The following is a 24,934-nucleotide window of genomic DNA, read 5'->3' as shown; positions in this document are numbered from 1 at the left end:
GTCTGTGCGTGGCAGAACATGCCCGTGTGACCAGCACCCAGTACAAACCTCGCGCTCAGAGTCTCCGGTAAGTTTTCTGATTGGCACCACGGACACGTGTGGTCACGCCTGTTGCCGGGGATTCAAGTGCGTCCCGTGTGACTCCACTGGGAAAGCCTGCACCGGGACCCTCCGGACCTCACCCACGCGCCCTCCCGTGGTGAGTGCCGTGCGATGTGCTCTCGCTGCAGTCAGTCAGAGCCACAAGCAGAGCTCTGTGCCAAGCCCCACAAATCCTCCTTGTGAGTGACTGAACCTGAGAGTGGTCTTCGGGGTCCTTGACACACTCCCCCTCCCCGGACTTCCAGGCAAGGCCGGGGACACCAAAGTGCCCGCTGCTGGGCTGGGCCTCAGGAGTAGGGCTGTGGACGGCAGTGGCCGATTCTACTGCTAAACCCCCTTTTCCTCCCCCAGGCACCAAGCTACAGTCCAAGAGCCCCTACGAGTGTAGGGCATGGATTCCTGGGAGCAGTTCTCGTGAGGCAGTTCTTTTAAACAGTGCTGGTCTAGACAGTAGCAGGATCCTCCTCCCCAGGCCTGGGCCCCCTGGGCCACAGGAGACTTGGCTGTCTTAGACCCAGCCGTCCTGCTCGCCCAGCACCGGACGAGCACTGAGACCACACGACCAAGACCTGAGGGTGTTCGGACCCGTGGCCACAGCCCACAGGGCCCCTCCGCAGCAGGGCTGGGAGAAGGCGTGGACCGTTCATTTCCCCAAAGGGAGGCCTGTCCGGGTTATGTAAACGCTGCTGCCACCGCCCCGGGTGATCCACATTTCCACCGCACCGCCTTCCCCTGTCTCCATCTCTCCCCCTCACCAGCTCACGAGCCCCCAAGGGTGGTGCCGCGTGTAGGCGCAGGGAGTGTTGATGGATGTGACTCACCCCAGGTGACATGGCTCACTGGGGGCAGGACAAGGATGAGGATCCAGGTCCCTTGCCTCCCAGGACAGTGTTCTTGTTAGGGGGCAGTCCCCACAGACGGCTCCGACGAAACTGTATGGCCCACGCCACGCACGTGCCCGGGAGCACCCAGGTGGGAAAGAGCCACTGTGACCGGCTCCAAGGCCCGGGCCGTGCTTCCCTCGGCCCCCGTTACCTTCAGGGGCCCGGCACGCTCTGTGCTGGTCAGCGTCCGCCTGCTGGCCAGCAAGACCTGCCCCCAAGACTGACCCCTTTCCTCTCTGAGGGGAGCCTGGAAATAAACACACGGACAGCGGCATGTAAGAGAAATGATTTAACTTTATAAAAATGTGATCATACAGCAAGATTTGATAGGGTTGTTTTTTTTTTTTTCTGTTTCTTCTTTTCTGGCAAGTGAAGTTCATTTAAAAAAAAAAAAAACCTGGAGTAGAAACTGGAAACGTAACTAATAAAAATTAGAAACAAACATTCCAAGGAAACAGAGCCATCTAGAAAGACAGTGAAGACAAGGAGCAGCACGTGGGGAGACTGGGTTCTGTTGTGATGGCAGACAATGGAGGGCGGGGCGGGGGGGACCTGACCTTTCATTTGGGCTGCACGGAGGGGCTGGGGAAACGGGGGGCAGTAATCGCAAGAGGGGACCCCACGGATGGCCGCGGGCCCGGTGGGGTGGGGGCAGAAGGCAGCGGCCTCCTGCAGAGACCCAGCCCCCCCACCCCACCCCCAGGCACCCACCAGCCCCCGGCAGCGACCCGCAGCCCTGTCCCTACGCACTGGCACTGGACCACTGGTTCCTCCTCTGTCCGCCTGTCCCCGGCCTGCACCGCTGCAGGCCCCCGTCCCACCCCGGTGAGCTCAGCGGGAGAAGACTCGTCCGAATGTCAGCCTAAGCCAGGATGACAGACGTGTCAGGGGGGACCGGGCAGACGAGACGTACAGAGCTACATACAAAACACTTCTGGGAATGTCTGTACCGCCACCAAGGACCGCCTTGGCAAGGCAGGCCGGGAGGCCCCCGGCAACATCCCCCAGCCTGTCCCCCTCGGGGGAAGGTCCTGCAGCTGGCCCCCGAAGGACACTGGTGGCGTGGGGTGGGAGGGTCATTCTTGACTACATTCTGAGGTAGTCTAACTGTGACTGGCACAGGTAGCTGAGGATGGGGGTGGCAGGGGGAAGGAGGACAGAAAAGTTGCCACAGAGAGAAGAGACTAATGTATGTAATGAAACACACTACGCTACGAGTAGGCTCAGAGATGACCAGAGTGGGGCTGGGGGTCAGGGGTGGCCGGCGGCGGTGGGACCCACGCAGTCCCAGGCACACGCGGCTCTCGGTGTGGCCGTGCGGAAGGAGGTGAGCGAACCCGAGGGGGGATCGCCCGGCCCGGGGCAGCGGCGCCTCTGCGGTGAGGGGCGTCCCTCCTAGGACGCGTGTCCTGAAGGTTTCGGGGCCAGAGAACTTGGAGGCTTCAGGGTGAGGAGTCCCGAGGTCCCCCACAGTGGTGACTGCTCTCACGTAACAACGAGTGCCAGGGGAACTGATGCCTCTGGGCTTGAACCGGGAAAGCACGAGAGGGCCCACTCTGAGTTGCGGGCAGATCCTAAGCCACCAGGGAAAGAGAAGGGAGAAGAACCAAAGCAAAGAGGCTGCTGGACTCCCCTGCGCGTTTAAGCTCCTTGGCATTCTTTTCTCTTCTGCCCCAGCACTCGGAATTCGGAGTCAGGACGGAATGCTCGGAAGGTTTAGGCGGCTGTGTGGACCTTAGTATTTTCTTTGCTTTCCACCTTTCCGAGGACGGTTTCTGGGACGGAGCTCAAAGAAGTCCTCAACTTCATTTTCATAGTCATCTTCCTGACCAATACCTGTTAGAAGAGCAAACAAACGAACAAAAAAAAAAGAAACAATGTGCAAAATGGTGATTTCCCCTGTCTCCCCCCACTCCAATGCAAAATATAACATCCTAGTGAAACCGAATGTCTCTGTAATTGATATTTTAAATTAAAGGGGGAAAGGCCTCCCTTCCACCAGCGGCCAGAGAGTGAGGATTTTTCTCCGAGTACTGGTGCTGCTCCCCAGGATGAGCCAAGAGGTTGACCCACAGTCAACCTCTTCTCTAGAATTCACTTCTCCTACAGGCTGGCTCCTCTGGCCTTTGGTTAGAGGCCCTTTACAGGAAAGAAATCAAACAAAACGTAAACTCAGCCACAGACGTGAGTGGATCTATCAGTTACCTTCCTTTTGAAACAAAAAAAAGTCGTAGTCCCAGATTTTTTATCGGCACAGGCGGTTGTCCCAAGTCCCCTCCGATTTTCCCCAGCTCTGGGGGTCGGGATTTTCCTGTGGCATTTGGGTTTAAAGGAATCATGGGAGGGCAACCCGGGGTGAGCGAAATACTCAGAGTAAGAAGGAGTGATGTCGGGCAGGGAGGGGCAGCCGCTGGGGTGGACAGGAGAGAGGCCTTTCCAGAAAAAAACAGAACTTGGCAGGGTAATTCCATCAGGAGAGAAACCTAGTCACTCTGCACAAGCTTTTAATGTTCTGCAGGAAGATGCATGCGAGTGGCCCCAGTGATTTTGTTTTGTTCACAAATGTCTTTGTTTTATATCCCCAAGCCTAGAACCATACTGATACACACTAAAAACCCAACCCATAGTCACTAGCTTGCATGCCACCCACTTGGTCAGAAAAGGGCTTTGCAATACTTGGGGTATCCTTGGGGGCCACTGTTTTGAGCGCGAGTAGTGACTGAACGTCACTGATAATGGCACTTGAGCGACAAAAGAGATTTTATGAAAAAGGAACTAACCTACCCCCAGAATGACTCCCCCCCCAACCCCGAGTCCGACGGAGAAACTCGGATCCTGTGTGGTTATAATCTGACTCCGCAGGGCGATGCCCTGAGACAGGGGGCATTCACCACTGACATCACAGGCAGCCCCCCCTTCGGTCTGACCTGACAGTCAGCAGCACCAAGAACCACAGGACCCAGAGCATCGTCCTAGGATAAAGGACTCCTTACCGTCCTCCTTTAAGTGGAATTCTTTTTTCTTCAGCCACTCCCTCGCCTCCTCGACTAAGGGGATGAGAACGCCGATGAGCCGGGTCATCACCTCCTCCGCTGTGGGAACCAAAGAACGTGAGGGCTCTTAGGGAAGGGGCCACCGTTGGGCCTCAGACACCCAGGACTAGAGCCAAAGCCCCCCACCTCCCAAGACCGTGTCTCTGCACTTCCCCTGAGGAGGATGATGGGGTAAGGACCCACAGCTGCCCTCTGCGGCCAGGAGCACAAACCACGACAAAATGCTAGCTGGACACCATGCCCATGAGTCCGCAGAGACTGCCAATAGCAAGCCTTTCATGGAAGCTTTGCACAAAGCGTCACTAAACCTTAAGCGGCAGTGTCTGAATTACAGAATGATTCTAAAATACGCAATCTCACTAATTTTATACGTGACATAACTTCCACTGACTGTTGCCAAGAAGTTGCTAATAAGGAAGCTGGAGGAAATCTGATTCAAAGACCACGTTAGAATTCTTAGCATTGGCGGGTCACGCTGGGTATGGTATGAGGACCCTCCTCAAAGGAAGAGCTCAGCTGCGCACCGCCAGATCTTAGTACAGAGTGGGCACTCCAGGAATGCTCCCTGAATGAATCAGAAGCTTAAAGAGTTTCCTCAAGACTTGAAACATTCTCCCTGTACCATCTCCATAGAACTAGCTGGCAAGCCCTTTTCTTGTCTACGCGGCCAGGGGACCCGTCCTGGCTCAAGGCAGTCAGGACGTGGGAATGGGGCTTTGCTCTGATCTGAGGACACACAGTCCTCGCGGGTGTTTCTGCAGATGCCCAGTTCTGTCGCCCCGAGCCGGACCTCAGAACACACAGGACTCGACTCTGCTGTGCGTTCTCAAGCCCAGGTTCGGCCGCCCCCTGAGCCCCCACTCCCTCGGACCCCTTACCGCCAGCCCAAGCCTTCTGCCTGTAGAGGTCCTCCACCGCGTCCGAGACCTTCCTGATGTTCTCCTGCACCTTCCGCTGCAGCATGTGGCCGTGCTCTTTGGGGCCCCGGTGATTGCGGATCCAGACGCTCTGCTCGATGTCCTGCACCACCAGCCTGCCTTCAGCGATGGCCGGGTCCACCCTCTCCTGGAAAAAGTCAGAGTACTTCTGGTAGGCCGCCTGCTGCCGCTGGTGCCCTTCCAGGAGGAGGTGGTGCTCATAAGACTCGCCGTTCTTCTCCTGATCCTCCTCGTCGTCTGGCTCAGCCCCAGAAAGGGCCGCAGCCTCTGAAGTCTCCCCCTCAAAGGCTTCACTGGGGCTGAAGTAGTTCTCAGGGCCCTGCGTGAACTTCACTCCGCACAGGTCGCACTGGGTCCTGTCGACGTCGGCCTTTTTGAAGATCCCGGTCCCGGGCTCCCCGGGCTCTTCCAGGGGGCACCCCGCCTGCGCACCCACCCTTCTCCGCCAGCTGATGCACAGGGACACCACCAGGCACGCTCGCCTCAGCTTGCGCTGGATGGAAGCCTTCCGCTGCTTCTGGGACAGGATGGTGGCGAGGAGGGGGTCCCGGTCATCTGAGGCCAGTTCCTCCGCCTCGTCCTGACCGAACTCACACTCTGGGTCGGAAAAGTAGTCCACGGGGGCCACACAGAGCAGACGGTTGAGTTTGACCTCCTCGTGATAGAGGCCGTGGACCCCTTTGGTGTGGCCACTGTCCCACCACCAGTGGCAGTCCATCAGGAACTCCTCGTCCCTCTCGAAGAGCAGGTCCTGCAGCGCCTCGGCCACAGACTTCACATCAGCCGCCACCAACACCTGCCTCACCACCTTCCAGAGCCTCTCGGGAACCTGGTCCGGGTACTCCTCGCTCATCACCTGCAGCCTCTTCTCGATCCCCTGGAAGTGGCTGTACAGCAGCGGTTTGCAGAACGACAGCAGGACCTCCTCGGCATTCACCAGCATCACCAAGCACAGCACCAGGGTCCGCTCCGCCTCGCCGGAGACCACGTAGTCTATGTCCTCAAAGGCGTCGAGCAGGACATTGAAGTGCACGTTCTCGGAGCCGCACAGCACCTTGACGAGGTAGGACAGGTGGAACCGGAAGTCCTGGATGGCCCTCGTCACATCCTTCGGCTTGTACTCCTGAATGATGGAGAACACGCCTCGGAGCTCCTTGTCCTTCCTGCTGAACAGAAACTCCCAGTAGTGCAAGAGCGCGATGTAGCTCTTGGGGAGGCACAGGACGGCGTTCTTCCGGAGGCGGGCCAGCACCGCCCCGCAGTGCACGAACTGGAACTCCAGCAGGGCCACTGTGTTTCCGATGCTGGGGATGAGCGGCTCTTTACACCTCTTGACGAGGACGTTCATGAAGCGGAAGAAGAACCGCTTGAAGTTCTCTGGGCTCCTGTGCACGTAGAGCTGGTTGATGCAATTCTCCAGCAGCCGGATGAAGCACACGTGAGTCTTCTCGGCGCTCTCGTCATCCTTGTTGGGCGCCAGCATGCCGAATTTCCCTTCTGCTCCCTTCCCCCGGCTGCCCCTCCCCCTGCTCCTTTCCTCTTTTTCCGACTCGAGAGCCTTGAGTTCCTTATGGTAGTTGTCTTCCTCCTGGTGCAGCAGCTTCTCAAACTCCTCCGGGTAGTTGGAAGAGAGCAGGAAAGCCTGCATGGCGCTCAGCCACAGGTCTGTCGACTCGCGGCGGTTCCTCGCCCTTTCGTTTTGAAACAGAAAACAGATGTACTCCTTCAGAGCAAACCTGTAGGGTCGGAATGACTTGTAAATGGGTCTGAAGATTTCTTTGCACGCCGCGGGGTTTTCCGACAACACGCGCTGGTGGAAATGCTTAGGGAAGAGGACGTTCAGGAAGGATTTGCAATGGCTATACACATCTGCAGACAAGATATTGTCGATGCCTTTAAGTTCTTCAGCGAAGAATTTAGGGAAGATTTTTTTGGCTTCCAAAAGCAGCCCATTGATTGCGACCCGGTACATTTTTGACTGAACCAAACACTTGGCCTCACAACGCCGCAGGGGTCTGTGGTAATCTTCACACTTCTCATCCTTACATATTAAGCCAACGATAAACCTCCTGCAGATGCCCGGGTAGGCCTTCCCAAGCAGGCTCTGCGTGATCTGGCACAGCCTGCTCAAGAGGTGTTTGTTCAGGGCCAGTTTCACTTGGTTGGTCGTTATCTTGAAATGGTCTTTTGTCTTCTTCTCTCTCAAGTTCGAATCCAGGTCAATAATTATTTTTAATACGGGTCCAGGGTCGTTCTCAGCTATCTGGCAATACTTGGCGTCCACTTGCGAAATCCCAAAGAACTCAAAGCAAGATTTGACCATATCCTTCTCGGCATTGTTGGTTACTCTTTCGAGGGCCTTGACCAAATTGAGGAGGACCACCAAGCCCCCCGAAGCCAGGGCCAGAACCTTCTGAGGGTCAGCCTCACAGTGGTTGGTGGCTTCGTAGAGGGCCTCCACCACGCCAGCTGAGTGGTTGAGAGCGTCAAACCTGAAGAAGGCATCCTTGAGCTTCTGAAAGTCTTTCAGGATCACCCCCAGCAGGAACTGGGCCTCGGCGATGCCGGACAGCTGGCTGGTCTGATTGCAGAGCTCCAGGGCTTCTTCCAGAATGGCCCTGGTGTGCTCCACATCCAGACCCCTGGCCACGTTGAGGCGGGCAGCCTCCAGCAGACACGAGGCCTGGAAGTTCTTGTCAGCAGTGAGCTGGGCAGCCTCCAGGAGGCAGCCGTGCTGCTTCATCAGCAGGGCAGCCTCCTCTCTCCGCCCCTCCCTATTCAGCAGGTCAGCGGCTTCTGCGAGCCGCTTCCGAGACTTCAGGAACACCAGCTGGTCGTCTATGTCTATCTTCGAGAGGACAGCCATCATCTCCTTGATCTTATTTGCGCTCAGGTACTTCGCTGCAGCCTCCAAGTAGAACTGGCTGGCTGAATAGGAGAGCTTGGCGACGGGAAGGGCCTTGGCCCTTAGCATTTCTTCGTACCTGCAACGAAAGAGGACCCAAATGATAGCTCGTCACCCCACCGACAGAGCCATTCCTCCAAAGTACAGCGCAAAGCAACTTCAATAAAATGCCCACGTGTAGACATGCATTGATGCAAAATTGGACCTCAACTTACGCAGCTTCTTCATAAATGCTTCATTTTGCAATGAGAACATGAATTCTTGATTCTCCAAAGGCACTGAGCATTGGAGTGTTTAATTGGGGAAATATAGCAAGAGTGGCAACCTAGGCAAGTGGGAGGGGAGTTTGAAAGTCAGCCTCTAGGACAAAAGTGAAGCGTGGCCAAAACTGCCCTTGAAAGAGAAAGCCCTTCAGCTTTCGTGAAGGCACGGTCACCCTTTCGGTGCACAGCCCGTTCAGCGTGATGTGTACGCACTGAGAGAGGGTGCGGAGGGCGGCTGTGTGCACCAGTGGTCACATTAGTCTTCCTCTGATTGGCCAGCCCATGCTGTCTCTCTTTGTCAGGTGCGTGTGGGGCTGCATTAGTGCGAGACTGATGATGCTCTGAAGGGCTCCCTTTTACTCCACCAATCACAGCTGGTGTGTGTCCCACACCGCCAATTTCCAAGGCATTGGAACAATCCAATAAAACATGCTTACTTTTGAACTTCCCTAGGACAAAATACTTCCTCACGACCAGAGAAAAGCGCCCAGGGACCCCACGATGCCCCAGGTCACCCTACAAACCTCAGGTTTCCTAGTGTCACAGGTACCCTAGTGTCACAGGCCCCCGGGAAGGGGTGGAAATGAAGAGGAGGGAAGGGAATGCCCTGGTCACGAGAGCACTGGCTGGCAGGGTCGGGAGTATTTTTAGCAAGTTGAAGGAACTGCCTGGGTATTTCAAGTCTAAAACGTCCTCGGTGTATCCTGAGGCAGGCCATGGAGCAGTTGAACTCCATACCCAGAGTGCCCGACGTTCAAAGGACACTCGGGTGCACCCAGCTAGAGGTTCCAGCCACGCAGACAACCCTTAGATGTGCACTCCACCCTTCACTAAAAACTCAGCTGTGCACCCAATAAAGCTGACGAAAAGAAACAAGGTCATTGGAAACTGGAAAAAAACGCGGCAGGGGAAAATCTATGAATAATCTATATGAATAATCTATGATTATTCAATGCTCCTCTGCAAAAGTGAGAACAGAGGGGTAAATGAATAGTTGAAAGTATAAAAAAACAACTCTCCATCGGTTTTGTCTTATGAACTTACAAGGGAGTTGGCCTGGGCCATCACTCACAGCACCGCTGCACAGCACCCCGACAAGGGGGTGCCCGGTAACGTCACAGCTGGCACCTGTTATGGACTGACAGTTCGTGTCCCCGTGAATTCCTGTGTGGAAGCCTGAATCCCCCGTGTGGCTGTATTTGGAGACAAGCCCTCCGAGCAAGTAATTAAGACTGAATGAGGTCACAAGAGTCGAGTCCTGATCCGATAGGACTCTGTCCTCATAGGAGGAGATCCGGCAGACTGAGTGCACTCCCCCGCCCCCTCCCTGCATGGGTAAGCACCACAGAAAAGGCACCTTCGGACAGTGAGAAGGCAGTCAGTCATTTACAAGCCAGGGGGAGAGCTCTTATCAGTGACCCATTTGGACAGAGCCTCGATCTTGGACTTCTAGCCTCAAATTCCTTTTGTGGAAGCTGCCTGATCTATGGCAATTCGTCATGGCATTCTGGGCTGGTCAACACACAACGGTTTGTAGATCGTGTCCATAATGGCATCAAAGGCCTGCGTAGAGGGACATGCTCCGTTACCAGCCACGGCACAGGATGCCTGCTTTTCCATTTCCAAAAGTAAAACTCGATTTCTTTGTCTAGGTGCTGGCTATGCAAGTGTATCTGCGGTGAAAATGATGTGCACTTGTTTTTGAATACTGGCTATACTTTAATAAAAGCAAATTTAAAAATTAAAATCTAAAGTTTGAAGATCAATTATGTTCATTTCATCACATGCATCATTTGCTACAAAGTGAAAAAGATAGAGAGAACCAACCCAGGGCCTATTGTTTCCGGGACACAAATCGCTGCTGAGCAGAAACGCAGAACAGTGGGTACCGCTCCGAGTTGTCTCTCACCGCCAGATCTCCGGGGGCATCAGCCATACACTGCTTCTAGATCCCTCGCCAGCCTGTGGCCCCTCCCATCTCCACATCCCTTTGGAGTGTCAACCAGGCCAAAGGCTCAAGGAGGCCTCCACCGGGGCATGTAGGAAATGGATGTGCCCGACAACTGAGGGTACGTGCACATACGTGTCAGACGCATGCATGTGCATGTGCACGGTTAAGCATCTGCAACGAAGCAAGATCCTGACTGCCCACTAGTGCCCTTCCCTTTATGGAGCCACCCACTGGCGAAACTGTCAACTCCACAGTTAAAGGTGAGAAGGCAGAGCCGTCATGAAGCACAAAATTGCTGTGCGTTTTATATGCACACTCGTGACATCTCCTCCAGCCCCTTCGCTTCATGACACGGTGTCAGAGCCGATACAGGGAGCGGAGAGCAGAGAGTCCTGCTCTCCTGCAGCTCCTGCCCCAGCATCGAGGCCACCGCTCAAGTGGGAGAGGGTGACATGGCGAAGCCGCTGTGGAAGAACAGGGTAACAGCACCCGGGGAAGGCTGCCCCCGGGGGGCGGGGGGCAGCAGGGAGGGAGAAAATCAAAGCACCTACTTTTCCACGGCGATGGCAGCTTCTTCATAGAGCTCCTCTTGGCAGTACATTTTGAGCGCTTGGTCAAATTCCTGGACCTGCTCGAAGCACCTGAAAGCGTCCTGGTAGCACTGGCTTCGCTTGTAGAAACAGGCGGCATCTCTCACCTACGACAGAGGAAAATTCAGAACATGCGTCCGCATCTCCGGAATGAACCGACACCTTCAATGACAAAGAGGGTGGTCACGTGTCTTGCCATTTGTGAGAATCCAGGGGGAAACACTAAAACGTAAGTAAGGTGAGGAAAAGGAATTCTTTATAGGGAGAAAAATGAAGTCAAATCCCACCTCACACCATATACCACGCACAAATTTAAGCTCCAGCTGGGCGAAAGCTCTAACTGAGAGCCGCCGAAGGAAAGCGTGTGAGACTCTGTCGTGACCTGAGAGGCACAGAAGGTCTTCAAGGAAACGAACTTCAGGGGAGAAACCGAGGGGTTTGATGACATTGAAACTTAAGGACACGTGAGCATCGTTACCAGAGAGAAGACGAACACTAACGTCTGGGACAGCACCGTCCAACGGACCTTCGTCTGGAGATGGGAATGCCCTGTATCTGCGCTCTCCGCCCTGGCAGCCCCTAGCGCACCACGTGCAAAGAGGGAGCACATGAGACATGGCTAGTGCAACCAAGGAAATGATTTTTTTATTTCATTTCATTGTAATCAATTTTGACTGCTGCATGTGGCTAGTGGCTAGTGTACTGCACCAGGCGGGTCTGGAACGTAAAATGGATTTCTGCAACTACACACACACACACACACACACACACACACACACACACACACACAGAGACGAACACACCAAAGAAAACCACGTCGAGGATAGAAATGGGCAGTTCACAGTGTGGGGAACTTAAATGACGAGCAAATAAATGAAGATGCACGGCCTCACTGATCATCAGAGAAATGCACATTAAAAGCACAGTGAGATCCCCCCATCAGGCTTGCAAACAGCAGGAAGTCCAGACCCAGGATGTGGGGCACGTGGAACCCTGGGCCCGAAGTGGCATCACTGCCCCGGAAAGCTGCCACTTTCCCTCGGTGATGTTAAGTACGTGCATCCCGCGGGCCAGCAAGCCCAGGTCAAGCACTGCACCTCTCGGTCTCGCGCAGGACTGGAGCAGACGCGCTGCGCCACGGTGCTAAGTGTGCCAGCCAGGATTCGGTGGCGACTTGGATGCCCACCACTGGGGAAATGGCAAGTCAGGTGCCATAGATGCCCACGGGGGGACACCATCAGGGGTCAGAAGCCTGGCCAGACATAACACTGTAGCAGGAGGTGGGGAAAGTGAAGAACAGAACAAGATGCTACTTAGGTAAGCTTAGAAGATGAGATACGTACAGAACATGCTACTATCCACTCTCCCATCATCCATGCACATGGGGACACATACTACATGCACCGGGAGGGCCGCCAATGAGAAGAGAATGGGAACGGAGACCAGGGGTCAAGAGGAAGAGGGTGGACAGAACAAAACTCGACGGGTGGCCTTGCACCATGTTCACTGGTGGGTTTCCCGTGAACAGAAGAGTGTGTTCCTCCGCTTCCTCCTGGCCTTCCCGCCAGTTCACCCTGCGTTCTCGGCTCTCCCAGCATTTCCTGGATCCGACCCCTTCCCACCGCCCTGGCCATCCAAGCCATGTATCTCGGCCTCAGCCCCCACGAGACCCTCCTGGTGCTTCTGCTTCTACCCTTGCTGCCCACAGACCTCTTGACAGATCATCCAAACAATGAGCTTCCGGTCAGCCCACCAGTCCAAACCTTCCACTGGCTCCCCACCACACGCAAACCAAGTCCAGTCCCTACCAGGGACTCCAAGGCCCTGCTGGACTTGTTCCGGCCCAGCCCCTTGATCACTGGCTCACTCTGCTCCAGCCAAACGGCTCCTTTGCTGTTCTCCAAACTCGCCCACACGCCCCCACCTTGCAGCCCATTGCCCGCAGGGGTGCTTGGCCTGCTGTGCCCTCCAGCAGTTGTTCTCGAAGTCTCTGGTCAAAAGTCAGCTCCCCAATGCCTGGGTCTAAGGCAGCAACACCTCACCCCTCTACCCTCTCACCTAGCCTTTGCCCCCGCGGGTGTTCTGTCTCGTGTACCACTGGCTCCTCTACCGCCTCCCTCCCGCATCAGAAAGGGCAGCTCCACAGGCGCGGAGGCCCCGCCCGCTCGCCTCCCGCTTGCTGAGCACCCACAGCACCTGGCACATGGCAGGGGTCCATGGATATGTTGAATATCTAACCTCATAGCTCTACTCGCTGCACTTGAGGTCCAAAGAGAAAACAAAACACGTATGCCAGGCCCTCTGGTAAACCTTAGCTGGGCTTCATCTAACAAGACAAACTACTCGAAGTCCCAACACACACAAAAGACTCAGGTGTGAGGTTCTTCTGTGTCCAGAGAGCTCAGGCACAGGGGAGCTCTGGGGCTCGTCTTGCCACATCACTAAAACCCCACGGCCAGCGCTTGAAACCACCCCGTCTCCTTTCCCCTCCTTGACGAAGCTGAGTGCTCAGCAGAAAACTCCCCGAGTGTGGGGGAGGGCCCCCTGAGGGGCCAAGTGTGCACCCAGGTGGAGAGAGAGGAGGGGGCGGCTCTGAGAGGCAGCTCCCCGCTAGGCCAGCTCTGTTCGGCGGGGAGGTCCCCGCCGCCCTGCAGAGCAGGGGCTCTGAGAGGTTTCCAGGGAAACCAGTGCTGCTCTCCGGAGAGAGAAAAGAAGCAGACGAGGCCGAGAGATCCCTGGAAGGAAATCTTACACTCCCACAGCCCCTTGTTTCTTCCCGCAGGCAGCACCCAGGCGGGGGCTGGGAAGAGGGAAGAGATTTGGCTTCTGGATTTCCACAAAGGATTTGCGCCAAGCCAGTCCACGTGAGCCAGGCTGCTTGGTTAGTTTGAGGGGACAACTGACCCCAAGAGGCCTGAAGCTGGCTGAGGGTTGAATCCCCTTCCGGGGAGGGGCCTGAGGGGAAAAAAAAAAGGGACCCGCTTCTTCCCTGGGCGGGAGGGCTTGGAGCTCCCACAGTGGACTGGTCAGGCCTGTGGAAGTGGGAGGGAAGAGGTGCGGGGTGGCCTCCACACTCTGAGGGCACCGAGTCCTGGAGAAGGGAACGTGGGCGTGCTCACGGCCTCCTGCCCCCCCACCCCGCCCCACGTTCAGAGGCAGAGCTTGGCAGGCCAGGGAAGGCGGGCTGAGCAGACGAGGACAGGGTCTCTGGCTCAGCCAGGACAGGCACTGGGAGGCACAAAGGGGAAAGCAATGGCTTAAGGCCTATTGTTGTCACCGCTGGGAGCCCGGGGGTTGGGGGTGGAGGGGGGAGGCATGAGAGACTGGGGGTGGGGGACCAAGGAAATGGAGAGGCTGGAAACTGGTCTAGTTGCTGGAATCGTAGGACCCAAAACTTCCACCCACACTGAGATCTCTATCCCATCCCCACCCCCCACGTCCCACGCAGTCACGCCCCACAACAAACATGGGGTGGGGCAGGCAGCACCAAGGCTGCCCTTCAAACTTCCCATCCGGTCCCACCCCACCCGACGCCCAGGATGCTCCGAGGATCCAGGAGTCACTGCATGTCACACAGAGACGTGGAAACCCACCCCCCTACCAGAGGGTCATGAAGCCCATGGGGAAATGCAGCAGCCACCGCTGGGCGCTGAGGAGCACAGCCCCTGAGACTCCCTGTGGTCAAGGACGAGGTGGTGTTACACGTCCAGTCCTCACAGCGGATGCACTAAAATGAGTCCCGTCAAGTCCAGCACAGGGACTACCCTCTTAAACATCCCTGTGTATTTGCAAGTTGCTAAGAGAAGGAACCCTGCAAGTTCTCATTGCAAGAAAAACATTGTAGCCACGTGTGGTGATGACATCAAACTCATCGTGGTGACCGTCTCACAATATATAATGTACCAAACCACTATGCCGTGCACCTAAAACTAAAACAATGCTAGATGTCGATGATAACTCGATAAAAATGATCACTAAGAAAATTATCACGGCATGGCTGTCACAGCAATGCTCAACGGCTGTAACAATATCTAACTGCTCACTTTTGACCTCTGAGTTCATCTTCTCGGAGGCGAGCGACAGCGTGCGGCCCCCGGCCCGCCCACGGACCACCCAGTGAGTCACCGTGCTCTAGACTACAGGCTCTGGCCCACGGAGCTTCCTGCGAGGATGGAATGTTCTGTAACATTGAGCCCTGGAAATGTGGCCAGTGACGCCAAGGAAATGAATGTTTCGTTTTCTTCCATGTTAATGAATTTGATTTTAAATGAAAGTCACACGGGGCTAGCGGCTGCCAGAACGGTTGGTGCGGAGCTAGAACAATTACAGGGAACGCCGAAAAACCGCCGCTCGAATGCCGAGCTATTCGCCCAGGCCGACCCCGGACTGTGAACACAGAGAAAGAGAAGGAATATTCTGAAGTTCGTCTTCCCTCTGATTTGAATATTTGGCCTCCCGTGCTTAATATCAGGTCTCAAATGTTCCCACAGACCTGAACACACACATACCACCCACACAGAAAACTCGTGAGTCTCTGGAGCTGCCTCAATTCTTGCACAAGCCGAGAAAGAAGGGCTACCCCAGAGTCCACAGGGCCCACCTCTCCCACTTTGGAGGACTGGAGCCCCTTTCTGAAGCATGCAGAGGCAGGCCCCCCCGCACCCCCAATCTACCCAAGAGGAGCCCCGTTCTCCCAAGAGCAGCCACGGGCCAGGCCATACCTTCCCCAGCCTCTCGCACAGCTGGGCGGAGAGCTGGAACTCCTTGGCGTAGCTCAGACACTTCAGGGACAGCTTTGGCTCCTTGCATTCCAAGTAGGTCTTAGCCAGTTCCAAGTACTCCATCTGCTTTTCCCTGGGAGAAGGGGAACAAAACAGCGTTTCCGGGGGATGTTGACCTAACGACCCCGTTTTTGCCTGCACATCTCATGAGGGCAGACCCGAAACGACCTGAGACTCTTCTTACTTGGGGCTGACTTTCTTGGACTTCATGTTGAGGGCGGTGTTGTGGGCCAGCGCCAGTTTCTCCTTCTCCAAGGCACCTCCTTTTTGGTAACACTTGGCTGCAACCTGGAAGAGGCAAAAGGCCCTGACTCCCTGCCAAGGGAGTGTATGCCCATACAACACTGTCTCACCGCAGCTGACCTGAGACGGGGGGGCAGGAAGGTGCTGGCGGGCTAGGGACCCAGCCTCCAAGGAGGAAGCCCAACGGTGTTACCAGCTAACGCTCTGCATGCAAAGGTTCCTTCTGGAAGTGCCCAGAAGCCACGGAAAGGGTGTACGGCACAGAGTTTACGGGCCACCACGGTAACACCCCCGGTCAGCCTTCCAACTGCAGGAGGAAGTTACGGCCTTCCCTCGTGCCCCGCAGCCACTTCAGGGGGAGAGGCAGGCAGTGGCCGGCCCGCAGGCACCCAGTGGCTTTTCTGGGCTCAACACAGGTCCCCTCCGGTGGGTAACCCTACGACAGCTAACCGGAGCTGTTGCTGGAACAGCCTCAGTGCACTGACGGGGAGTAGCAACGGGGATAGAGACAGTATCACAACATATCCCAGAAGACAACTGACCCGATTCTTGGGACATGAAGATCTGGGTAAACCAAACAGAAGGTGGGCAGGAAAGTGTCACAGGGCGGTCCGCCTGCACCCTGATCCCTGCTCCAGAATGCTGCTTTTCTCAAACGGGAACGCTGACACCATGTCTCCAAGCACAGGCTACAGCGGCAGAGAGTTGACCCTCTGCCCGGCACATAGAAATTGGGTCTCCGTGTTGGCAAGGGACAGGATGGTACCTCTCCCCCTCAGGCCCTTTGCTGCAGCCCCATGGGCCTCCTTTCATTCCCATCGTCTGTGCCATGCCCCCTTCCCACCACAGGGCCTTTGCACATGCTGTTCCTCTGACTGAACCGTTCTCCTGCCCCTTCTCTGCCTGGTTCACTGCGTCCCTCCCGCGGGTCTCTGCTCAGCGCTCCCCTGCCCCAAGCAGCTCTCCCCGTCCAGGGCAGGTGGCTCTGGGGGGCAGCAGGTCTCTCATCGACGACACTGGCAGCAGCTGGGACGGTGCGCTCGTCTGCGGGCCTGCCTGGCTCACCATCACATCCCCGCCACCGAAACCACACCGGCCCCTAGCTTAATAGGAACCTGTTGGCTGAATGAATCTCGAGCAGTTTCCATTGGTACGGCAGTTCTGAAACATTCACTGACACTCAGCCAAAAACTCAGTAAACCACCTGAGTCCCGAGGTCCTTCAGCGGGGCCAAAACAAACTCAGGCGAGGAGAAAGGTTTTTATAACATTCTCGTCTGTGCCAGCTTCCCCAAAAAGGTTTTAGGTGCACCTATTCAAAAGGCATTTTTAAAGGGAGAGAGAATTGGAAATCCATGGGCAACATACAGGTAACACCATGGGTGTTCTGAAAACATGAAGGGAAAACTTTACCTAGTTCCCCAGTTCATACCCATACCTGCTGCCCATAGTACCCTCCCTTCTCTCCCCACCCCTTCTCCCCCCGAAAAAAACCCAACTTGGTTTTATAACGATAGCCCAGTGTTCAACATTGCTTTGCAGTTACAATAAGGGTGGGCCGTGAGTCAAGTTTCGGGGTCGTGTCAGCTTCTGCAGAAAAATACTATGTGGTTACGGAAATACTTCCCGGACACGCCCAACAGTACAAGTCCTGTTTTCTTGCCCCTTAGGGGTGATTCGAGGGGGGCCACAGCCCTTCACTCCTCCCCGTATCTGTCCACGCCCCTTTACCCAGCTCCCGGATAATTCTGCTCCTTCGCCCATCACAAAGGCTGCCTTTCCCCCTGTGTTCCGATCTGAGCTGTGACTTGCTGGGCCAGCAGAACACGGCAGGAGCAACAGTGGACCAGGTCAGGCCACAAGAGGCCTCGTGCTTCTGCTCCCCTCTCCACACCCCGCTCAGCCATCACGTGAACGAGCCCAGGGGAGCCTGCTGGAGGCTGAGGGCCTGTGACCAGGAACCCCGCTCACCCCCATCACCCAGGCCAAGAGCCAGCTGACCCCCGAAGCAACCCACTTGTCAACTGGCAGCTGAGCTTGGACACATGAGTGCCCCAGCTGACACTAAACCACGCAGCTGGGCCCAGCTTTGCCAACCCACAGAACTGCGAGCTACAGAAGTGGCTCGTTTTAAGCCACTAAGTTTTGGGGTTGTTTGTTATGCAAAGAAGGTGAATCCCGGATACAAGTTACGTGCTGTCTACTTAGGCCCTTTTCCCTGCCACGGGAAGCAAAATTCTCCAAGGAACTGGGGAAGAGAGAACCCTCGGAACCCCTTCTCCGGGCACATCAGAGGGAAGACCCCCGCCACAGTGGCTTCCAGGAAGCTCTGGCTTCCATTTTCACTGCAATTATCACTCCCAGCGCCTTCGCTGGGGTCCGACTGTGAGAACTTCCAGTGAAAAGAAGGATCATTAGAGCAGCAGGACGAGCTCTCCAGAGAAACCACCGTCTCCAACGTTTGCTCGGGAGTACCAAAAGAAGCTGCAGGCACGCTTTCAGTAGCGCTGGAGTGGCTGGCCTGGAGCCTAGCGTGGAGGCCCGGGACAGAAAAGTGCCCTACCCAAAACTCAGCCCCAGGTGCTCTCTCAGGCAGCCCTGGCTGCTCCTGCAGGCCCAGGGAACGCCAGGTGCCTGGGGGAGCCACATCTTGGGGGCACGTGCATTTCTGTGTGGTCATGCATGTCCACAATGGCCAGCTACCCACAGCACCCCCTCTGCCCTTTCCTGTCTGAGGGCAGGACCTGTGTGCCAGGTGGGATTGCTCCCCCAGGCTCCCTGACAGCCAGGCGTGGGCATGTGACCCAGCAGCAACCAATGAGATACAAGAGGAAGTCCATGGGGGACCCTGTAACAAAAAAGGGACCCAGGAGAGGAAAGTGCTTGCCCTTCCTTCCTGCCTGGGATGCTGCTGAGGGACATGGGGTGACGGGCACGGCCACAGCCATCACGCAGCCACCAAGGGGACATCTGTGACGCGCTGCGGATGACCCAGGGAAGAGGAGATGGAATGAGACCGGGCTCACGTGGACTTTGTTGAGCTGAAGGTGTTCGTGACCGGCAGGTGAAGACGTCACTGACACTGCGTCGGGGCAGACACTCCCGCCGTGGTGCCCCACCAGAGACCGCGGGACGGGCGGGGACGCTGACCGCGGGGCGGGGGGGGGGGCAGGGGATGGGGCAAGCGGGTCGCACGATCTGCAGAGGATACCAGCGATAACAGTTCTCGGAAGAAGACAGCTCAGGCGCACTAGGATGGCATGTGGCTGGAAATTAGTCAGCTCCGTCTAGTGAAAAAGCTTAACCTGTGCCCACCAGACTCAAATTGGCAGCGAAGTCAGTGATTAACTTTAAAAAAAAAAAGAAAAACAAGACGCCCCATCTGTTACTGTCTTTAAAATGTCATCTAATGGCAGCAGGAGCCCCTTAAGCGTAGCGCGCAGCGGGGAAGGAAAGTAACTAGAAGTGTTCCTCGGTGGGGCAAGGACCTCTGCTTTCGCAGCGGCGCCCACTGGCACTTGGCCAAAATGAAACAATGAAACCTGGTCACGCTGCACTGGGGGAGCAGCGGTGTGGCGGGGACCTCTCTGCAGCCAGGGGCGACCTGAGGTTCCAGAAGAAGCGGCGCAAGCAGCAGGACCCTCGCCCCGTCCCCGTGCAAACTGCAAGGCCACCATTGAAACACCTCGGCCCTGGCTCCCGGCCCAGCCCTTACCTTCCAGCACTGGTGTTTGGCGTAGTACTCCCCCTGCGCGATCCACTCCTCGGGGGTGGACGTCTTCACGAACATGCTGTCGTCAAAGTCTAAAAGGAAAAGGCAAAGTTCGTTTGCTTCTCCGGGCCTTTGATCACTTAAACCTGTAGTTACGGGGTGAATTTTGTCCCCCCTCCCCGTCCTCTGAAAATTTAAATGTCGAAGCCCTAATGCCTAGTACCTTAGAACGTGACTGTGTTTGGAGAAGGGGCCTCAGTGAGGCTGTCCTGGTGGGCCCTGATCCTGTCTGACTGGTGTTCTTATAAGAAAAGGACATTAGCCCTGGCTGCTGTGGCTCAGTGGATTGAGTGTCGGACTGTGAACCAAAGGGTTCCCGGTTCAATTCCCAGTCAGGGCACAAGCCTGGGTTGCAGGCCAGGTCCCCAGAAGAGGGCGTGCAAGAGGCAAACACATTGATGTTTCTCTGCCTCTCTTTCTCCCTCCCTTCCTCTCTCTCTAGAATAAATTTTTAAAAATAATTTGTTATTTTAAAAAAAGGAAATTAACACATACACAAAGACCCCAGGGGCTCACACAGAGGACAGGCCATCTAGAAGCCAAGGTCAGAGGTTAAACCTGTTTACTGCTTGATCTTGGACTTGTAGCCTTCAGAACTATGAGAAAACACACTTCTGCTATGTAAGCCACCCAGCCTGAGGTGTCTTGTTAGGGCAGCCCTAGCCAACCAGTACACCTGTGGTGTCTTTCCAGCATTCATTTAAAGATACAGCTTACTGGGCCAGGTTGTTGCGGCTTTTGGAAGGAGAGTGTGGGGGTGAGAAAAGACGTTTGATTGTTTAACGTTGCTCTGCCTTCCCTTTCTATGGCTATGAATTAGAATCCAGAGCCAGTAGCTTTTAGCAATCTCACTTGCGGGGCCCTTAGCAAGGGACAAGGAGACAGGACTTTTCGGGGCTTCCAAACATGCAGACTTTGCCCTCACCGTGGTGAGCAGTCTGACGCTCCCGTCAGGGGCACAGACTGTTATAACCGCCTGCTGTCGGACCACCTGTTATCCTCACTGGCCTGCTGGCAGCTGTATCGCCTCCCCCCTCCCCGGCCCCCCGAGATCACCAGCTGTGGACGACACTCGCTGCGGGATCCTGCAGCTTCATCAAGTCCAGGATTGACAGTGGCTACCAGAACAAATCTGAGCAAAAGGGGTCAGAGACACCCGGGACAATAGATATCAACCGGAAGCAAGGCAGACAGGCCGGCCGTATTGAGAAAGTGCAAAAACACAGGGGAGGCTGCCTGCCCGATGCCCCCTGCACGCCCTCGGCCACGTCCTCCAGCACCGTGTGCAAAGATGACTCCATAGCGCCTTGTTCAAGCTCCATGCGCAGTACTGGTGCCCTGGTGACAGGTTATCCCCACAGCAGAGCTCCTCCGTGTCGCTGCAGAGGGCCCGGAAGCCCTGCCGGCTGCACCGTGGCGAGGAGCCGCACAGTCACCACATGCGCCCCAGCTCCCTAGCACAGCGGGAACAGACGTTCTCCAGTGCTCTACCGTGCGCAACTCAGAACACAGCTCAGACTGCACTCTTCTCGCATCCTTAAAGCCACCAAGACAAAATAAACTGTAATCCTTTTTCATTTTAGAATTTAAAAAATGCCTATCTTGACGCTCTGTTATCATAGGTGCGTGAACAGATTCTGAGACTAAGAGACTCACACGAAAGGTTAAGAGCAACCACAGGAGGCCAGCCCACTCGTTTGCATTTTAGTTGAGGAAGTGAGGGCCCCTGCAGGGAAAGCGGGGCCCTGCACAGGTGGAGAATTCTAACAAGACCCTCGGTTAACCCCACCTGAGCGCCTGACGGTCCCACTGCACCACCACAGACAGGGCCCAGGAACGGGATGCCTAATCCTGGTTCCCGACTGAGCCCTCGGCTGTACCTAGACAGAGCCTCCATGAAACGGGCTGAACCGTGCTCGGGACACCAGCAAACACCCCTCCCTGCACAGCAGCCGAGCCCTGCGCTCCCCAGTCCTTGGACAAATTCACCGAGACCCGCAAGGGCCAACCCAAGCACTGACCCACAAGAAAGACAATTTTCCCCTTCAGGAGGGGCTGACTATTTCTGCCCTGGACATCCTATCAGGAGACCTTCCCACTATTTTTTTAATTAACTAGTCTTTGTAAATTATGAAAATACATGAAAATGTAAAAGAAAAAAAAAGCATTGCTCACAGCACAAAAGGTGAAAAGCAAAAGGGCCCACATCTCCACACCCGCCCGTCCCACCCAGCGCCAGAGGGGCCACTGGGAACAGTTTCGTGTCGGGGGTGGAGGTGGGGGGAGCACGTAGGTCGTTTTCAGTTTCTTATAACACAGACAGGGCTGAGATGGGCACTCGTGTTCGCGTCTCTTTGAGGTTTTATAGACGTGAGTTTCTCTAGATTCCCAGAGTGGAATTACTGGGTCAGAAGGTACGCTCATCCTGTATTTCAAGAGCTATTCCCAGTTGGCTATCCAAACGCCCACAGCAGTGTGTAGCCTCCCAGCTGAGCCTACCTCCTCTAACCCTTGACCGTGACCCTCACTATTAGAGGACAAATACAAGACCTTTCCTCAAGGAGTTAACTCCCGGACCCCATTACGGCCACACTGCCCGGCACATCATACTCATTTCTCAGAAGATTAGAAAGAGATTTCAAAGACTATACCCTTCACACCCAACTGACCATAAGAACAGTGGAGAGTAACATGCTTTCTACCCCACGGGCAGAAGATTTCAATGGGATCTTACCTTTATTTTCATCTGTCTTCACCACCTGGACAAAGTTTCTTCTGATGAAGTATTTGAAAGCAGGAGCCCGCTTCTCCGGGTTTTCATCGAAGATCCAGAGGTTGGCGCGGGCCCGGGTGATGGCGGTGTACAGCTGCTTCAGCTCCCCGTTGAGGAGCTGAGGGCACGATGGAGGACAAAGGCCATGAGCCCCGTGTCTGCAGCTACGAAGTGACACCCCTCAATGGGCTTACTCCGATTTTGGAGAAATACGGAAAGGAAACCATCGGGAAGTCTAGCGCCAGCCGTGGAGACATGGGGAGCTCCCCGTGGCCACAGCACAGAGGAGCAGGGCTCTCGCAGGGAGCGCACCATGCGGTCAGGACTGCCCTTGAATTCGGGGTAACTTTATCTTGCAAAATAATTACAGATTCATAGGAAGTTACAAAGAGAAGGTCCCATGTACCTTCCACTCAGTTTACCCCAAAGGTTATGTCATACACAATGGCTGGAACTTATTTTTTTTTAATGAATCCAGTCCTACCCTCCTGCCAGAACACCAGTGCTACACTGTGCTGACCTTCCCCATGACCAAGCATGGTGACAATGGCGTGATTAAGGCCTGGGCACAGGGATGGCCCCCTTGATCGAGAAAGGCACATTTCAAGACAACCACAGATTTGTGGCTACCTAGGAGTTTGCGAACCTTGGCAGTGATTTAACTTCCATTTCCGCAGGGCCTTAGAGGCATTTACTGAAATAACCGGAAAGCTGTCCTTCTGTTTGTTGTATGAGACATAAAACTAGCATGGTACTTTCTCCTGAGGTTTTTGGTTTTGCTGGTTCGATTTTCTGTGATGCCTCCCTCACTCTCTGGAGCTCCCCAGCAACCGTTCTAAGGCCGGAGCTCCAGGGAACGGCCCAGCTCCTCCGGCCTCCTCCTCAGTGGCACAGCGGGGGTGTGAAGAGCAAGGAATGCCGGCCCCCTTAGCAGTCCGGGCTGCTATGCCGTGGTCTCCACTAACGACAGTTCTGGGCTTTGCGTCTGAGCTCCCCATCGGCAGCATCACAGTTTCTGGACAGACCCGAGCTCCCAAGGGGAAGAGATGGTCGAGATGGTCCGACCCACCCCTCCCACTTCCAGACAGTGCCCCGCCCACCCAGCCCGGCTCCCTGCTGAGCCAAGGGCAAGCCTCCATCTTTAATCTCATCTTCTTGTCCCAGCCTGTTCACTGGCTCCCTGTCAAATAAGTGTGTGAACAAAGGGCAGATACTCACCTTGTGCATTTCTGGATTCGCCAGGTGAGACCGGCCCGGAGAGGGGCTGGGCTTCTCCAGGGGCACTTCGATCAGGGGCCGGTTCTCCTCTCTGGGGCAGGATGATGGAGGCATGAAGGAGGAAATGATCTTCCATTCCTTGTAAGCCTGAACAGCAATGACAAATTCAAGACCAAGGGAATATGCTTTTGAACTCGACACACACAGCCTCCCCGGGCCTCCAGAGAGCTGAGCCCCGCTTTCCCTAGCCTGGGGACGAGGCCTTCAGCCCCGGCTGTGAGGAGGGGGTGTTCCTATGACCTCAGGGTGGTGGTACAGGACTAAGGATGCACAGGCAGGGATCAGGGAAGCTTCCAGGAAAACCCCCCCAGAGGCTTGGGCAAGACAGCTGAGAAGCCGGGCCGTGTGCCCGCGGCCAGAAGGAAGGCTAAGGGCCCGAGGAGTTCTTGTTGACAGAATTGTGACATGCAGCATGGAGAAAGGAACTCAAGGTCCTCACCCCTTTTCACTACATGCATAAGAGATGCCACTTCAGATCAGCTGCTAAAATACATGAGGCAGAATTTTCTCACTCCATTATTCCACCAAGGATGGAAGAATATTCCAGAGCTGCAGGGTATACTGTGCAAGGTAGACTCTGAGGTCAGACAGAACAAATGCAGACCTCGGTTCTTTCCCTTATTGGCTACGGGATCTTGGGCAAACTATCTGTCTCTTCTAGGCCTCATTTTTCTGCGCCATAAAATGAGGATGATAGGACGACCCAAGTTTATTGGGAAAATAAAAGGAAATCATTGATGTCAATTGTCTAATGCTGTGCCTGATACATAGCTAGATAGTGCAGCTATCTTCCCTTTGTCTAAACTGAAACCACAAAATCACACTGACTGCAGGCAAACTCTTTCTCTAAAGGGTCAGATAATAAATATACTTGGCTTCGTGGGCTCTCTGGTCTCTCTTGCAACTACAGATTCTGCTATATGACCATTGCAAAAGCCACTATGGTCAACGTGTAAACGATTGGGCACGGTGCGTTCCAATAAAGTATATTTTTTGAAACGGAATGGAACTTAATATAATTTTCCTGTGCCACAGAATACTACTTTCCTTCCCATCTTTTTTCACCACTTAAAATATAGAAGCCATTCTTAGCCCACGGGCCGTACAAAAATAGTCAGGGGGCTGGACTGGGGCCATGGGGCCATGGTTTGCAGGGCTGGTGAAGCTGAAGTGCCCAGATCACATGCAGAACTCAGAATCCAGAGTTCCTATACAATTTTAGACTTCATTGTTTACTGTGTCTTTTGAGAGTAGCTCACTAACTCTTGTACACTTTGCTTTTTTCTATTTCCAAAATGGTGCCACTTGCCACCTATGTGTCTTTTCAAGGAGGATGAGCCAATGGAGTGGATACCGTTCATCACCTCCTTTCTGTAACTTAAACTATACGAACACTAGGTTA

General features: G+C 55.0%; 1 protein-coding gene across 1 annotated transcript in view; it reads right to left on the bottom strand.

The window, feature by feature from the left end:
* Positions 1 to 1,262: 1,262 nt before the first annotated feature.
* The window catches only part of TRANK1 (tetratricopeptide repeat and ankyrin repeat containing 1), a 96,789-nt gene continuing 73,117 nt past the window's right edge, over positions 1,263 to 24,934 (bottom strand). Inside the window, exons 16-24 of the mRNA XM_045856592.1 lie at positions 23,473 to 23,619; positions 22,216 to 22,372; positions 19,425 to 19,513; positions 15,652 to 15,755; positions 15,408 to 15,540; positions 10,648 to 10,793; positions 4,918 to 7,961; positions 3,980 to 4,078; positions 1,263 to 2,822 (exon numbers count right to left, since the gene is read on the bottom strand). Coding sequence (XP_045712548.1) covers positions 2,722 to 2,822; positions 3,980 to 4,078; positions 4,918 to 7,961; positions 10,648 to 10,793; positions 15,408 to 15,540; positions 15,652 to 15,755; positions 19,425 to 19,513; positions 22,216 to 22,372; positions 23,473 to 23,619 — 4,020 coding nt within the window. The 3' untranslated portion in view covers positions 1,263 to 2,721. The remainder of the gene's footprint in view (positions 2,823 to 3,979; positions 4,079 to 4,917; positions 7,962 to 10,647; positions 10,794 to 15,407; positions 15,541 to 15,651; positions 15,756 to 19,424; positions 19,514 to 22,215; positions 22,373 to 23,472; positions 23,620 to 24,934) is intronic.

The sequence above is a fragment of the Phyllostomus hastatus genome, unplaced genomic scaffold (genome assembly GCF_019186645.2).
Source record: "Phyllostomus hastatus isolate PE091 unplaced genomic scaffold, TTU_PhHast_1.1 phas_scaffold_129, whole genome shotgun sequence".
In the NCBI taxonomy this organism is placed as follows: domain Eukaryota; kingdom Metazoa; phylum Chordata; class Mammalia; order Chiroptera; family Phyllostomidae; genus Phyllostomus; species Phyllostomus hastatus.
The sequence above is the reverse complement of the archived record's forward strand: the minus strand, read 5'-3'. Positions and strand labels throughout refer to the sequence as shown.